This window comes from Drosophila grimshawi, unplaced genomic scaffold (genome assembly GCF_018153295.1).
Source record: "Drosophila grimshawi isolate 15287-2541.00 unplaced genomic scaffold, ASM1815329v1 contig_44, whole genome shotgun sequence".
Classification (NCBI taxonomy): domain Eukaryota; kingdom Metazoa; phylum Arthropoda; class Insecta; order Diptera; family Drosophilidae; genus Drosophila; species Drosophila grimshawi.
This window is the reverse complement of record NW_025063240.1, coordinates 4,894,973-4,911,625: the sequence shown is the minus strand read 5'-3', so window position 1 is coordinate 4,911,625 and position 16,653 is coordinate 4,894,973. Positions and strand designations below refer to the sequence as shown.

At 39.9% G+C, this 16,653-nt stretch overlaps 2 protein-coding genes across 3 annotated transcripts; both read right to left on the bottom strand.

The window, feature by feature from the left end:
• Positions 1–483: 483 nt before the first annotated feature.
• Positions 484–9,802, bottom strand: LOC6558067 (mitogen-activated protein kinase kinase kinase 13-B). Of its 2 annotated transcripts, XM_001985191.3 has the most exons (8): positions 9,675–9,802; positions 8,012–8,258; positions 4,217–4,717; positions 3,953–4,144; positions 3,229–3,882; positions 3,004–3,163; positions 2,010–2,941; positions 484–1,947 (listed from the first exon to the last, which is right to left on the bottom strand). In XM_001985191.3, the coding sequence occupies exons 2-8, from the start codon at positions 8,179–8,181 to the stop codon at positions 1,515–1,517; spliced, it is 3,042 nt and encodes a 1,013-aa protein (XP_001985227.1). In that variant the 5' UTR covers positions 8,182–8,258; positions 9,675–9,802; the 3' UTR covers positions 484–1,514. The 2 variants fall into 2 exon arrangements, with proteins under 2 accessions (XP_001985227.1, XP_032593006.1); XM_032737115.2 differs by lacking the exons at positions 8,012–8,258; positions 9,675–9,802 and adding an exon at positions 6,459–6,627.
• A 3,646-nt stretch (positions 9,803–13,448) lies between these two features.
• On the bottom strand, positions 13,449–16,105 carry LOC6558051 (E3 ubiquitin-protein ligase RNF146-B). The gene is made up of 4 exons (XM_032743385.2): positions 15,763–16,105; positions 15,581–15,699; positions 14,802–14,955; positions 13,449–14,335 (listed from the first exon to the last, which is right to left on the bottom strand). The coding sequence occupies exons 1-4, from the start codon at positions 16,037–16,039 to the stop codon at positions 13,449–13,451; spliced, it is 1,437 nt and encodes a 478-aa protein (XP_032599276.2). The 5' UTR covers positions 16,040–16,105.
• Positions 16,106–16,653: the final 548 nt, after the last annotated feature.

Below are 16,653 nucleotides of genomic sequence, written 5' to 3'. Positions count from 1 at the left end.
TTGAATATCGATTGATTGCTCCTCTGTTGGCTATTTGAGATATGTCAATCTTTAACCAATGAATTAGCAGACATTAGCAGAATTTAGAAGATATCTCGGAGCACTAAGAAAAAGGTGTCATCTCAACATTTATAATTGGTTTAACTGCTTTTTAGTATTTTATACGGAATAATTATAATCCAATTTTTAATATCGATTGATTGTTCCTCTATCAGCTAACCAAAATATTAGCAGGCATACAAGATTTTAGAATATATCTCATTTCAATAATACAAATTGAATGAATATTAATTTTTTCGGTTTTTGTTTTTATTATGATTACGCTAATTCGTATGAGTCGTTAAATTTAAACTTAATATGAAGAAATTTTTGCATGCGACGCATCTTACAATAGGCTAAACATCCAACTAGTGTGTAAATATATAGTGTGTGTATATTATTGAGTGTATATAGAAATATTTTAAATTTGTAATTCGTTTTCTCATTATTTATATATATATATATATATATATATATATTCTATTTTATTGCAGCGTAATGTGCGCTTTTGAGTTGGTTTGTCCTTTTTGTTTTTTTTTTTAATTAACTAGAGCGGAGAATTGAGTGGGGTTTTAGATAGCAAATGCTCCACAGGTCTGGCTACAAGATGGAGGCGTGGGATTAAAAGCGCACATGCTCCACGTCAGAGCCGTGGTCTGCTATTTTACACATTTTTCAATATATATATTTTATTTTCCTTATCGATTCTCAAATATTTGCTTTAAGGCACTGAAGCTTTGAATTTTGTGCATTACAAAAAAGTAAGTACGTTTACCGGATAAGAACTGGCTCCAAAAATTCTTTGAACAGTTTTCCCAATGCGAACTACAAAATTATATGATGCGCTTCTTTTAAAAAACATTCTCATCGATTTCTTAGCAAATTTCGTTATATAAAAAATATCCCTGACTATTTTGTTTCATCCTTGCCTATATATATATATACATATATATTGCCTGAGGCCAATTCTATTACCTTTTTTTATATATATTTTTTTTTTGTTGTGTGTTTTATGTCGTTTGTTTGTAGTTGGGAGCGTGTTGCGGTTAAGCTCTTAAGATTGAAGACTACTTAATGACTAAATTAAATGTACAATTACGGCATTTAAATATATTACAAAGGCAGCTTACAAATTAAAATTAAATCATAAGTTTGCAACATAGGAAATGCATCCAAACAGATATATAATAGATAATAGCATTGCCCCTAAACCTTAAAAGTGAACATGGTTTAATGTTAAATGAGGCGATCAACGCTTCGACATACAAACATACATTCTAAACTAAAGGGGGAACACACAGATCGGACATGAATATGTATAAGAGACACACGACATAGAATAATACCATAGTTTTGGGCTTTTGTTTTTCCATTTTTTTGTTTTGTTGAGTATATAGAGATAGTTGTTTTCGGTTAATTGTTGTAGGAGTTGTTTGTTGTTGTTTTTTGTTTTGTTTTCACTTAACTTAACTAACTTAAACCATATTAACGGCACCATCAGCCTCAAATGTCGGTATGGATATAATGTCGCTGCTGCGTATGCCGGCTGTGGGTAACGCCAAAGATGATGTTGCCTTCGAGCTGGCCTTATCCTTATCCTCCACCTCATCGTCATCCTCGCTGGAGTCACGTGAATCCGAATCGCTGAAGCTGTGTTTTGTGTTCATCTGTTTTTGCTGCAGCTGTTGTTGCTGTTTTTGTTGTTGTGTGTGCTTTAGGGCCGCTGGCACATCCGTATTGCTCTCCAGCGTTGAGTGTTGACTTGAGGGTGAATGACTGTATTCGGAGGTGTTCTCCTCGTCGGACACGATGACCGCATTGCGCTTGTGTATGGCCATCTTTTGGGACAGCGGCGCCTTGTAGCTGCGTCTTGGACGCATTCCACGCCCAATTGGCAGTCGGCCAATGCTGCAAAGAGGAACAGAGAATTAATATGCCTTAAAGCCGAAGCAGTAACACAAAAAACTCACCTTCTTCTGCGCAGTGCATAATTGTAGTCGGTATCCTCACCCTCCTCATCGGACCAGCTGTCCTCGCCCAAATGTTCCTGCGAGGATTCCCCATTAGCATTGCCAGTTGTTGTTGTATTCTCTGTCAACTGTTGCCTCGTCTGCCTTCGGCTGTGGGTGCTGCTGCAGCGACTCAGGCAAGGACTGCTGTGGCCCACAGCCGTATCACGCAGATCGGGACTGACCGTTGTGGTGTGTGGACTGTGTGCACCGTTGCCACCATTACCACCGTTGCCATTTTCCGTGACAGTGGTTGCATTTGATTGGATGGATAGGCGATTCTCGTTGATGAATCCGATGACTTTGCGGCCCAATCGCTCAAGATTTTCGTTGTCGCTGTAGCAATCGGTGATGTCCAAGCGCTCATTGCTGTTCATCACATCGTCAATGAGCTGATCCGGACTGGAGCATGCGTCATGATAGGCCAGATCACTGTTGCTCATCGAGTTGCCATTGGAGGGACTGGCGTCGATCACTGTCTCACTGCCGCTGCTGCTCTTAACCTGAGCCTGCGCCATGGCGGCGGCCAATTGTTGGACACGCTGCAGCTGCAACGGCAGCTGCCGATGATTGGGTGGCGGCACATCGATTACCTGCTCGGCACTCGGACTAATGTCCGTCTCGCTGACATCCATGGCATCGGTCTGCGTCTGCTGCTCCACCAGCTGCACCTTGCGATTCTCCGGTTCGCTCTGGTAGCGACGATCCCGTGTCGGACTGTATTTGGGCGGTGCGGCAAAGGAGCCGGAGCCATTGCGTCGATGACGCCAAGTCTTCTTGTTCTTGCTGGCCATGCTGCAGCCGCCAATGATTAGTGTGCTGCCCACAGCACAATACGATTTTGGCTGGCAATTGCCATCCAGTTGCGCATACAATGCACACTTCACGGGACTCTGCACGAGGGATTAGAGAATAAGAATGGACAGATAATAGAATGAAATTCATTCTAGCTTGCCTCTGGCGTTGTTTCGGGATCCGGCGTTGTTGATTGCTGCTGCTGGATTTGCTGAGCTGGCGGCGCATTCAGTCGTCGGCGATAATGTTGCATTTTCCTGAGTGTGTTGCCCAAGCGTCGCGTTGGCTTGTAACCAGAACCAGGCAACTTACGTTCCCGCCTGTCCAGATCGATCAAAGATTAGTAATGATTATTTTTCTTAGACTACAATCCGTTGCAACTTACTCGGCGATTTCCTTTTCCTTTTCCTGCAGCTGGGTCATGCATTCGCTTAGCTCGAAGAACAATTGATTCGTCTTCTGCAGCTTGTCCTCGTACACCATGCGAATGTCCTGGGCATGTCGCCATTCGGCTGTGCGCCGCTTGATCAGATCCTGCTCGTACTTGTGCAGGCTGGTACCGTTTTGTGTGATCTCCTTCAGGTGGCAGCGTACCTCCTCCTTCCACGATTTTTGCGTCTCGAAATATTGCTTCTCATTTTTGCGCAACAGCTCCGGTCCCGCAATATCCAGATGACTGAGTATTTGCCGGAACGAGGGTCGATTGCGCGGCTTGCTCTTCCAGCAGAGATTAACGAGGAGCTTAAAGCCCTCCGGGCAGGTGCTGGGCACCGGTAACTTGAGCCGATTGTTGCCCACACCCCAAATGATGGCCGATGAGTCGACATCCTTGTAGGGTATCTCACACGTGATCATCTCCCAAAGCACAACACCATATGACCAAATGTCCACTTTCTCGGAGCACGGCTCATTGCGTATAACCTCAGGCGCCATCCAGGCGACAGTGCCCGCAAAGCTCATCTTAGTGCTAATCTCATTCCACTCGCGACTGGTGCCAAAGTCGCTGATCTTCACCACTTCGTTTGTACTAATCAGTATGCTAACAAAATGCAACAAAATCAAATATGTAAATATTTATACTATATTGTGGACTGTATTAATATACTCACTTGGGACTCTTTAGATCTCTGTGTATGATCTTGTGTGAGTGCAAATATTGCATACCCATTGCAATTTGTTTGGACCAGGATACCAAACGGGACGGCAACATGACCTGCTCCTCCTTCAATATGTTCTGCAGCGGGCCATACGGGCAGAACTCCATGATAATGCAAAATACGGGCGATTGTGTGCAAACCCCTCTGCATAAACGTATATCATATGTTAATCATCTATATAGTTGTTGTTGTTGTTGTTGTTAATAGTTTGCTCACTTGAATTTGATAATGTTGTCGTGATCCAGTTTGCGCAAGTGCTTGATGTCCGTTTCCTTCAGTTCCCTCACCTTCTTGACAGCGACAATGTCGTTCTTGAGCTTGCCACTGAAGACGGCACCCTGAGCACCACTGGCCAACCATTCCAGATTCGTAATCGATTCAAAGGGTATTTCCCAGTCTTCGCTGCCTCGCTGACTCTTCACCTCAATGACGCCCGCCTTGCCGATGAAGGACAAAACCGGTTTCATGCAGCCCAACAGCCCGTACATCCACCCAATGGGCTTGTCAGGATGCCCAAAGGCACTGGCCAAGCCACCGCCACCGGCATGCGGTGGCCAGCGTTGCTGGCACGTATTCTCTGCACTGCTGTCCGTGATTTCCGCATAGTTGTTGTTGTGGTGGTTGTGCTGCGGCACAGATGCATCGATATCCGATGATTTGAAGGGCAGATCTGTCGCAATTCCTAGGTGGCCGAATTCATCCTGCAGACAGACCATACTACAAAACAGAAAACGAATTTATAGTTAGACAAGAATTTAATTAATTATTATTATGAGCTATTTAATAATCTGCTGAGCTCTTTATTGTTATTTCCTGCATATTTAATAATGTTCCATTAAATATCTGTTTTGGCTCAATTTTACTTTTTTGAAGCTATCTTCGATAAATTATATACAGTTGCGAAAAAAATAATAGCACAACTACATTTTTTTCGAATGAAAAAACAAATCATTAGATTTGCAATTTCTTTTAATGTTATATAAATTAAATATCCCTCTAAATTAAATTTACTACTGCTCCTGTGCACATTTCGTTCGTTCATATTATTTATTTTCATCAAAATTAATTTTTTTCAATTTTAATTAAATTGAAATAGGCTGAAAATTTTTGTTTTTTAAGTTTTCACCTACTAAAAACGATTTCAGAATTTCCCAAAAAAAATTTAGAAAGATACCTTTGGAGACATTTCTTGCTCTATTATTTTTACGCAACTTTATAAGGACGGACTTGGCTCTATCTATCAATTTAGTTTATCTTAGTGATCCCAATAGAAACACCACAATTCTTAGAATCTATTAATCTATAAATGTGCATGGGAAATAATCAATCACAAGGACTTGTATATTATTCAGCATAAGGAATGGGAATGGGAATAGTATTTAAAACTCTGTTTACATAAATAAGTCGCAGTAAAAGCAACTAACTGTGGTGTTCTAAATCAATTCCATATCATAATCAAAACGTGTTTGGGGTTTTTTTTATATTTACACATAATTGATAATGTTTCTCTCATACATAGACACTCACACATACATACACTTGTACGTATTAACACATGTGTGTATGTATTTAGGGGGGAAAGCGAAGACTGATCAAACTGCGATTTCTTTGAAAAAGCGACACATATTCCAAAATAAGTGTGTGTGTGTGTGCACACACACAGGGTTACTTTCCTGCCAAGCTTGGAATTTGTGTATTTGTTTTTGTATATGTATTTTTTTTTTGCATGCGATAAGATAAACAGCGTTCTCTAACACTGTGCGAGCGAGCGAGAACGAATATCACAAGTACTGAACGCCGTTCAGGTGCAAAAAAAAGAGAAACATTTATCACAACAAATACAATGGGGAAGGGGTAAAAACTCTGATGCCCTGTCAAACCGAAATGACGTGCGCGAACAGGCGCAATCACCTGTAGTACACACATGCACACACACACACTTAAACACCAAATTATAGATTGTACACCTACACAAACACAAACACATTTCATATACAGTGTTTTTTTGCAGATTTTTATTCCCAGCATATAGGCATCCCCCTCGCACCCACGTTGCTTATGGGGGCGATGCGTTCTTTTCACATGTCAACGCCGCCGCCGTCGCCGCCACTAATGTCAAAAACCTTTTAATTACTTAAGAAATTTAAACGCATTGAATAAATCAGTGCATCAGCACGTTTTGACCTCTGTTGTTGCTGCTCGCTCTTTTGACTGACGATGACGCGCAGTTCATAGAACGCGGAAATTTAGCTAAATTTGGGCTTCTTTTTTTGTTTTTCATTTTGCATAGCACAGCAAGTGCAACAAATTACTGTAATTTGGTAGCGTGAGTCAGTCAATTGGGCACCCCAAAAATAAATTGTAGTGTTGGCAAAAGATCACGGTTTTATTATTATGTTTGCCAACATTTACAGTCAAATAAAAACCTATCGCTAATTGATATCCTTTTTTCGTTTACCTTTTCTCCTTTGTTACGATTATATCCGGAGGCTTCGTTTTTTCGAAAATCGGTATGATATAAACCATTCTTGCTTTTTCTTCGTTCGCGGCTAAATGTTTTGTTTGTTTTTCCAAGTGGTTTTTGTGCTAGCGCACTTGTGGTTTTTTATTTTTATTTTATTGTTTACAAATTCATTCATTAATGCCAAGTTGCGCTGCTGCTGCATTAATGCAAATTTGTACACTCGCTTTTGCTGCTTTTGACGTTTTTTACGCACTGTATAAGCGTCAACAACAACAACTACAACAACTTTTGATTAAAGAAAAAAAAAACGTTCGTTCGGTTCGTGCCAAGCACAGCCAGCCACCAAACCAACCAAAGCAAATAACAACAACAACAAATACGTTTTTGGCGTTTTTGTCGTCTGTAAAAAACAAAAAAAAAAATGACGTCAAGGTAAGTTGGTAATATTTTTGTTATTGTTGCTGCAGTCTTTTATTACAAGATCCCGAAGTAACACTTTCGATTTACGTGTGTGCTTATAAAATGTAATGTAATATAATGCTAAATTTCATAAATATTTGCACAAATTGTAGAAAAACTGCGACACTGCTGCACACACACATGGAGAGCCACGCACCAATACAGACAAAAGTTAGCAACTGATTTGGCGATAAGCAGCGTTATTGTTGTCTGCACACACACACATACGCGCAGGCATTTGAAGGCAGGCTCACAGTTTTGATTGACACGCTCTCGCTCGCTCTCTCTTTCTCTCTTTCCAGCTGCCGACAGACAACCAGCTGAAACGATTGATTTTCGCATACTAAATTGCGAGCGTAGCCCCCAAAAACGATCCACAGTTCGCAGCACATTATCAGCTCAGCTTTACGCTCTCTCTCTCTCTAGCACTCTCTGTCTCTCTTTTGCTCGTTCATTGTTATCAAGTTTTGTTATTGTTGAGAGTGACCAACTATGGGAAGTGCTTGTGCATTGGAGCAGCATGCGGCTGGCTTGCTCCGGCTATGAAACAAGTTTTCAAATCACAGGTGTGTGCGCGTGTGTATGTGTGTCTCTTATTGGAGTGTGTGTGCGTTTATGTGTGTATTGTATAGGCATTTAAGAAGGAAGTTTCTAATTGGAACGTTCAGACTTCTCAGTATTTGTGTTTGTTTTTGTTTGTTTCATTTCACCACAAGTCGCATTTTGCACGTGTGCAGATTTTGTATTGAATAAGAAAAAACTGTTGTAGGTACATACATGCATATATATTTTTTCATCTATAGCTTTGTGGTGCTAATTATTTTATTTTCTATTGGTTTCAAATCTAAGATCTATAAGAGATTGTAATCTGAAGTAAAAAAAAAATTCCCAAGTATCATTAAAATGAAAGCTCAAAGCTTAACGATCATTTAAACATAACCCTCAGTTCGACATCTTAATTAAGAATATCTCAATAGATTCTAGTGTTGGAAGCGTGATAAAGCTTTCAGCTTGCTCATTATTCGCATGCCGACATGACCTTGACCAATAACTATTTTTAGTTGCAAGAGTTTTGATCGATAACTTACCTTCTGCGCAAATTATCGGTTGTATCCAGCGATAAGTTTGGACTGCTGCCATGATGTTTACGCCTGGTGTAGTTGTTGTGCAGTTGTTGTTGCTGCTGCTGGTGCCTGGAGGCGGCGACATTGACCAAATCATCGCGACTTTTGCTTAGACTGTCGCTAAATGGCTGCATTGTCCGTTTATTTTTGGCTTTTTTGGGGTTAAGGCTCTTAACACCCTACGACATTTTGTGTCAATTTTGAGTTGGGGCTGTTCGGGTTCGTTAAAGGAGCGTGAATTCAAAAATTGAATCAGTAAGTAATAAGTTCAACATACACGCAAAGCTTTTTATCAATGAACTAATACAAAATCAATAAAACGACGTCAAACGCCCAGAGGCAGGATGCTCGGCTACACATATGTGGGTGTATGTATGTGTGCAAGTTCACATGTAAATAAATATGTATGTGTGTCTGCCAGCTTTGAGGAGCACTTCCAATACACTCACAAAAAAAAATTCATTCGATTTTAGAAAATCACTCAAAAAATATATTGGTTTTTTTTATACATTTAAGCCATACATTTCCTTGAAATAATATTTTATTAAGTGTAAACACTTTTCCGTATCATTTATATTTTGTTTCAGTAAAATACTTGTTTGTTTTGATAATTAGAAAATTTTTTTATAAATGTGCAGATAAAGAATTAAATTTTGGTTTCATGGCTTAAAACATAATGTTGGGTTTTAGAAATTTACTTTCACAATTTGGCGCCAAAGTGTGGTAGAATTAAATGAGATGGCATAAGTTTTTTGAGTGTAGCACTGTCGTTGGCCCCCTCACGTTACGTTTGGCAGTCGAAGTCGAAAAGCGCAAAACGGCAAAAATTACAACAGACGATGGCGGCGACCCACGCAAACGTCAACGCATGCAAGGAGAGCGACGGCGACAGAGATACACACATATATATAGAAGGAGAGAGAGGTAGCAAGAGAGAGAACTGAAGGGAGAGAAAAGCTTAAAGCCACCGCGGAAGCGCGTGATAAAACACAAGAAGAAGAAGCAGAAGTATAAGACGCGGCGGCGTCGGCGACATGCTATCAAATAATATTCAAGTGCACCTCAAACACTTGTCACACACACACATATACATATATATATGTATATTTACATATATACACACGTATCTACGACTGTTTTAAATATGTACATAAAAATAATTGTTAATAGTTGTGCACATTTCACTTTCGAATGCAGCGCTGCTTTTTTGTATACCCTTAAATGGCAAATTGCACAAAAGAACAAACAGACACACACATAATTATATATATATATATATATATATATATATAGATGTATTTGTATTTGTATTTTACTTCTTCTGCTTTGCCTTTTGCTTTTGGTGCTGTGCTTTTTAACTTGGCTAGAACATAACAACAATAAGCAGCTACAACGAAATTTTTTTGTTACACACACATGCACATAATCTCACACACACGCACGCACACACAGAAACCTTACAGCGCAGCTTATACTTTTGTGCTGTTGCTGCTGCTTCTTCTTCTTCGTCAAGTTTGCTTCGCTTTGAAGAAAATCAATAAATTTTTATTTGCACTTTCCAACATAGTTTTGCACTAATTTTCATATTGTTTTGCACACGTATTTCACTTCACATGCATTCACTTACATTTCTTGTATATTTTGTGATAATTTCTCATCAATTTTTAAGCGAATATTTGTACAATAAATACAAAGACACTGGTTGGCCTTTAGATAACGTTCCGACCAACCAACCCAACCGTCCGCACCAAAGGTAGATACAAATCAACTAACCAACAAACCAAACCAACAAAACCAACAAAAAAAGAAGAAAAACTGGCGCACGCTCAGCCTGACTGCCGACTGGCCTGCCTGGTCGAGAGCATCAGAAATTGGTATGTGTACCAACAACAACAACAGCATCTACTACAACCAAGCGGGCCAATTTCCTCCCTCAAAACCAGTTTGGAGCGCAGGTTAATCTGCGCATGTGCCCAAGAGTATCGTTGTATGTGTGTGTGTGAGAGAGGGAGAGCGAGCGAGAGAGGCATTCCATGGCCAGTTAGCGTCAGCGTCGGCGGCAGCGTCGCAGCCACCACCACCACCACCATCAACATTTGCAAGCCGTCTTGTTATTGCTTGATGCTGACTAAAGCTTTTGGCTTACAGTTAAAGCCGGAGTTAAGCACGATCATAAAGCTCTTATTAAGCTCTCAAAAGCTTTTGCAGAGCTGACTATTGGTGTTGAACGTGCATCCTTTTTGTAATTATGCAAATCAACTTTAGGAGAGAGACAAATTCGCTAATAACATTGTGATGCAGAGAACTAAGTTTCAAAGTTAAAAAGAAACATAAATAAGAAGTTAATACACAAATAAAAAACATTAAAATTTGATTTGTTTATACATACATTTTTTGAAACTACTTAATACTAATCTCTTAATCTAAAGCTTAATTTATCAGCCTATATCTCATCATAAAATCATATGAATCGACTTTTATGTTGTCCAAATCAAAGTTTACTTTTCTTAAAATAAAGTAGAATTTGCAGATTTATATTGAAAATGTTTAGTTATCCTTAAACTTTATTGAAAGTATGTCCAAACAGAAAAGTTATCAGAAACATTCAAGAAAAATATTTGTAAATTTAACATATTTAAAGAGACTTCCCATTTAAATTGCGAGATTAGATTTCGCTGTTCATTTTTTTTGTTATATGACTTGTGGCTGTGGCTGGCTGATAAGAGGCGACAACAAGTTGTGTGTTCAGCAAGACTCGTTTGCCGTTTACCAGTTTAATGTTACGTTATGAGAACAGAAGGAAGCCAGCCAGATAAAAATACAGCAGGTAGAATAATTTCTATGTAAACAAAGATGAGTCATGCAGCCAAACAAACACCCAGAAAACTATTCCAGACCCGAATCCGAACAGCAAAGCTGATCTCGACTCACTTGTTCCATCCACCTCTGACTCACCGTTCCACTCTTTCACTCTTTTCACATTTTTAGAGGCCCTTTTTTTAAGCCTGTTGCCCGTTTTCTTGTTTGTTCATTAAGAACAACAACAACAGCAACAACTCCAAGAAGAGGTCCACTAAATTAATAAGCTGCACGCGTGTTTTCTTTTGGTCCATTGCGCATGACTCAATAGCCAAGTATTTATTGTAGACGGACAGGGTCCAATATCGACTTCGGCTCCCAAGCAAAGAAAACCAGCAAACAACAATAAAAAGGGATTTCTTTTGAAGTCGAGTGCAGGTAAACGTATCAAGAGTTCGAACATAGAAAAAACCAGTTGTTCTTTTCAAATAGGGTGGATTATTTGTGCATTTGAACTTGTTGCTGTCTCATGATCTTTTATGATCTATGCTATATGTATATCTGTTGGCATTTAAACAATGTTGGAAATTGATTTGATTAATATGGGATTGGAAAATTTGTCCAGCAATGAAATGAAAATCACGATTCTTTTTTTTTTTTTGGATGCAGCGTAACATCCGACAATATTACATCGCTTTATTGCCTGCAATAGAACGCTTATCAACTGAATAAACAAGACGTGTTGGTTTTTTTTTGTATTTTTTGTTGAATGAGAATGTTTATTTCCAACTTAAGTGCGGTAATAGTTTATAATCTTATGCTTAAATAAATCAACGTGTCTTTGCACAAAGTATCTTTTTTTTTATTATCTAAACGTAACTGTATCTAAAAATATGCCTCGTAGTGTAGCATTTGTAATGTTAACTATATTTTAAATATCAATGATACACGTTAATGATAATAAAAATGAATGTTTTGCGGTTGATCAAATGTGACATGCTGTTAATGTACATACACTTAACAGTGCTGTTAATGCACTCTTTGCCTAACAGAAGACAGATCTGTAAGCGTTTTGTGCTTGGCACAGTTGGTATTAAAATGAGTTCGATTTCGATTTGAATCAAGTCCAGATAAATAAATGAGATTTTTTTTTTTTTTGGTTTTTATAAGTACGCAATCCGTGTGCCACCATTAACAATGTAATATCATAAAATAGATGACGGTCTTATAAATAGTACTTAAAAGTGTACAATTTTCAGACATGAAAATATAGCGAGGCAAAGAGACAGAGAAGTAGAAAGAGAGAGAGAGAGAGATTAGAGTGAGAGAGAGAGAGATAGTGATCTACTCTCCCTGCTGGCATTCAAAATGAGTTAGAATTGATTGTTTTTCGTCAAATGAATGAATAAATAAATAGGCTCTTTAATCGCAGCTTTTTTGTTTTGGTTTGTTTTTGGTTTTTGTTCATCTTTCTTTGTTTCATATTACCGGATTGGGATGGGGAGGGGCTCTCTCTCGCTTGGGCTCAGTAGAGTTTTAGGAATATCGTTGATATAAGGGTAGCTACGAATAGGCATTTCACAGTTAGAAGTAATGGCGGGGTACAAATCGAATCTATAAAACAGTAGTCACAAAATATACATATTTATACATTAATATTAAAGGCATTTTTTTTCTCAAATAAATACCGTTTAGACACAATTGAGTTGCATTCAAAGAAACTATACAAAAAAAAAAAACAAAAGTATAAAACTCAATTGTGACCAAACGAAACGTTTATCATAACTTATACATTTAATTTTCACAGAAATGTTTGTTGTTGCTTTAACGCACTTCAACGGCGACTTATCATTATAATAAAAATACAGGGTGCTTTTTATTCATCCATCATTTTTTAGATTGAAATGTTAACTGAATTGTTCTTCGCTGAACTGAATACTTTCGATTTACAACACCCAATCAAATATATGTATATATATATATGAATATATATATATATATATATTGTCCATCTCACACTACGCTTTCTTGGTGGTTGCTTAATTGGCTCGGTTGCGGGGAGGAGGGAGAAAGATTTGTAGAATGCCTAACATATATATGTAGCTCTGAGTATATATATATAGTATATGTCTGTACTCAAGCACTGATTTAACAGCTCTTCATATTTTTCTGCCTAATTGAACACATATCGCTTTAAGCAACATTAAACTATTTTTCGACTTCGAATGCTATAATTGTTTTTTAGCTATTTGGGATTTTTGATTTTGATATTACACAGTTTTCAAATCACAACATTCCTAGCAATAGCTCCAGTTTTAGATATATATACAGTGTACAGTGATTTCAGGTCTATATTTGATAAGGAATTTGTATGTGTTTGTGTGTGTGTGTGTGTTACCCTGTAGGCTTTTCTATTCGCTCACGCATAGAGCACTCTATATATATAATTGTTTTACATATATAGTCGTTTGTCAGGTACGCGCGGCATTTCTCTCTAGTTAAATTGTGACATTTCTCTCAAAAGGAACTTCCAACGGTACATATGCAATATGTATAGTGTGTGTACGTGCGTGTGTGTGTGTGTGAGAGTGTGTGTGTTCAATTAGAAACCCAATGAATTAGTTTGTTGCTTATTATCATGAGGTTCGCTCGCCTCACTTGTCTCAGCAGCAGCAGCAGCAGCATTCTCAGCTCTTAAATCTTTAGCAACATCAACATCCTCATCATCTTCATCATCGTCGTTATCATCATCATCATCGTTCTCATCACTGGAATCGACAAAATTGAGCATGGTAAGCGCCTGGAAATCGTTCAAGGCCTGCTCGAAGAGATCTATGGAATGCTGATTGGTCTCGATCACCTGCTGTGTGGTGTCCAGCAAATCCTCCGTTGCGCTCAGCATCAGATCCTGTATGGAATTCGAGTGCGAGTTTGAGGCAAGCGAACCAACAACAACCGCTGCTGCTGCTGCTGATGATGATGATGATGTCTGGTTTGGATTGGAGGATTGTGGATTTGTGTAGATTAGCTCACCACTCAAGTCACTGGCGCTGTCACTGCTAATATTGCTGGCCGCCAATCCACGAGTCAATTCATCCGCTTGCGCCAGCGTTGAGCCAATTATATCGCTAGCTATCCGAATGGCAGCATCCCGTGCCGCAATTGTCGATATAAAGTTGGTGGTGATGGGACTAGCACCACCTAACGAGGCGGCTGCATTGGGTGTGGGATTGCTGGGACGGGTGAAGACGGTGTCACTGGCCACCTGATTGCCCTCGATGCGCAGACCGGCAACGCCCTTCTTGGGTATCGTGGCCAGATCCCGTTTGACGCGGCGACAACGTGTGGGTTCATTTTGACGCTGCTGGATGAGCTGCTCCAGATCCACAATATACACGTAGCCGGCGACGAGTATGGTGCACGATTTGTCGCCCTTCTTGAAGGCCTCCTCAATGTCCTGGCTGGTGCGATCGTCATATTGCCACCAACCTGTATATCAACTAGTTAGCAAAGTATTTTTTTCGGTTTCGGCTTAGGAATGGGAATGGGAATGACTGGGAGTGGCGGGGAATGGTATGAAATCTTGTGTGTTTTTTAATTGCGCCTCAGTCCGGCGATGCCATTAATATTTGGCGGCGGATCCGAGCACTTGCGTCTTAAGATCTTGCGGCTTTTTGTGGGCTGCACGCGCAGCGTTTGCGTCATTTCCTGCAGATCAATGATGTACAAATTGCCACAGATCAGCTGCAGCAACTCTGGTGAATCACTGCTCCCTGGTTTCGTCTGGATTGGATTCACCATCTGCGTCTCGTTGATGGATGCTTTAAAGGCCTTCTCAATGTCATCGCTGGTGCGCAAATCGTATTCCCACCAGCCTCCTAGTTTGTGTATGTGTTTGGCGCAGGATTGGAGTGAAGCTGACAACTGCCACCAAATAATTATATTAAATACTTACCATTGCGTCCCTCGTAGTACCACTGATAGCCATCCTCTGTGGCACGTGTCGCACAAATGTCATCGATGCCATTCACCAGCTGCGGATTGTCCAGGAATGCGGCAGGAATCTCGCGACGACACATCGCACAGCGACGATTTTTATAGGCAACGCCCTGTGCAATAAATAATAATTATTAGAAATGTTTAACAGTTTTTTTTTTTTTTTTTAATATTTAGCAATTAAAACTTGTTCTAGGTTGCAACTAGTCCTAGTCTACCTTGCATTTTACATAAACGATTTACATTCTCAATTATTCAGTTTAAACTGGCGACTAATCGGTACTTTAAGGCCAACGACTTTTTGCGGAAGGTAATTCAAATTGAGTACGATTTTCAACGCACCCCTAGGGGTTAAGTAGAGTGATCAGTATAAGGGTTAAGCAGAGCGAACGGCTTAAGGGTTAAAATGCTCGATTGACGTAAGGATTAAGAGAGCGCGCAGCCTAAGGGTTAAATCAAACGCGCAGACCAAGGGTAAAGCACAACGAGCGAGCTAAGGGTTAAGAGAAGGCGCAGCCTAATGGTTGAAAGAGAGCGCATAGCCTAAGGGTTAAGCAGGGCGACGCGACCGTGAACTGCTGCGTGCGTTGGGCGCGTGCGTGATGTGTGTTGGGCGCACGCGTCTCCCACTCGCTGACTAAAAATTTCAATCGACGCGCGACGCGCTTTGAATGCACAAGTGAATTGCAAACGCTTCCGGAATATTCTTGTGTTTTTTTTTGGTTTTGGTAGACTTGCCTTGACGCACAAGAAGCAGAAAATGTGGCCGCATGGAAGACGTGCGGGATGTATGCAAGTCTGCAGACAAATGGGGCACTCCAAGGTGGCGGTGCTCTCAGCGGTACTCGCTGTGGCAGCTACAGAAAACCAAAAAGAAAGTATTACAAGTGTAGATTATTTTTTTCAGTGTTTCCAGTTACCCGTTTCGATTGTGGCACTTTTGGCTGACTCAGCTGCGGCAGCGCTGCTGGGTGTCTTCTTTGCCGTTGTTGTTGCAGCGCGAGCCGCAGCCGCTGCCGCTGAGGTCGATGGCAGAACGCAGAGATCGATTGTGGTTGTTGCTGGACGCAAAATGCCAACAAATTGCAAGTCGTCGTCGTCGTCTTCCTTGTCGTCGCTGTCGTCCAGATTGACAATTGTGTTCATGCTTGCATTTTGCTCTGAATCTTTGCTGCTTGTTGAGCGCTGTTGCGACATCGCTTTTCTTTCTTTGTTGTTTTGTTGCACACACAAACTCGACAAACTGCCGTTTGCACAATTCGACAAAATAAAAATGTTTCGTCGTTTGCTGCTCTTCTTCTTTGCAACTACAGCTGTGGTCACCCAAAAAATGTTAACATGCTCGCAAATTTTACGAGTAGCGCGCACTTATTTATGTTTGAAGATAACTGTTGTTTCGAAGAAAATTACAGATTGCTTTTGTGTTTTTTAATGATCTGGCTTTTTAGCGGATTAGTAATCATAAAAGGCGTTTAGCTTGAGCGGAAAGCTACGAATGACACTTGAAACTTTAATAAAAACACCTGCTAGCGCAATAACAGTGGTCGGTAAATCAGCTGTCGCTGTTATTGTGACTTGTTACTCGATTATGGGCAACGCTGTTCATATGTTATCGTTAAGCGATAAGTCTAGTGCTGCACAATACGTGCAGTCAAGTGTGTTGAGCAGAGCGCGTAATTTGAATTTAAAATGAAATGATAAACATCCAAATTAAACATTTATTATTGAATATACATATATTTGTGAGTTATGTAAGTGTGCTGCTTTTACATTTATTTCCACTTTAATGCATGAGCACTTTTGCAATTGAA

Coding starts and splice junctions, on each gene's coding strand:
- LOC6558051 (XM_032743385.2), bottom strand. CDS start 16,039: ATGTCGCAACAGCGCTCAACAAGCAGCAAAGATTCAGAGCAAAATGCA. Junction 14,956..15,580: donor TCTGCTTCTTGTGCGTCAAG/GCAAGTCTACCA, acceptor TTTATTGCACAG/GGCGTTGCCTATAAAAATCG. Junction 14,336..14,801: donor GTACTACGAGGGACGCAATG/GTAAGTATTTAA, acceptor GTTGATATACAG/GTTGGTGGCAATATGACGAT.
- LOC6558067 (XM_001985191.3), bottom strand. CDS start 8,181: ATGCAGCCATTTAGCGACAGTCTAAGCAAAAGTCGCGATGATTTGGTC. Junction 4,145..4,216: donor GACAACATTATCAAATTCAA/GTGAGCAAACTA, acceptor ACGTTTATGCAG/AGGGGTTTGCACACAATCGC. Junction 2,942..3,003: donor ATCCCGAAACAACGCCAGAG/GCAAGCTAGAAT, acceptor TCCCTCGTGCAG/AGTCCCGTGAAGTGTGCATT.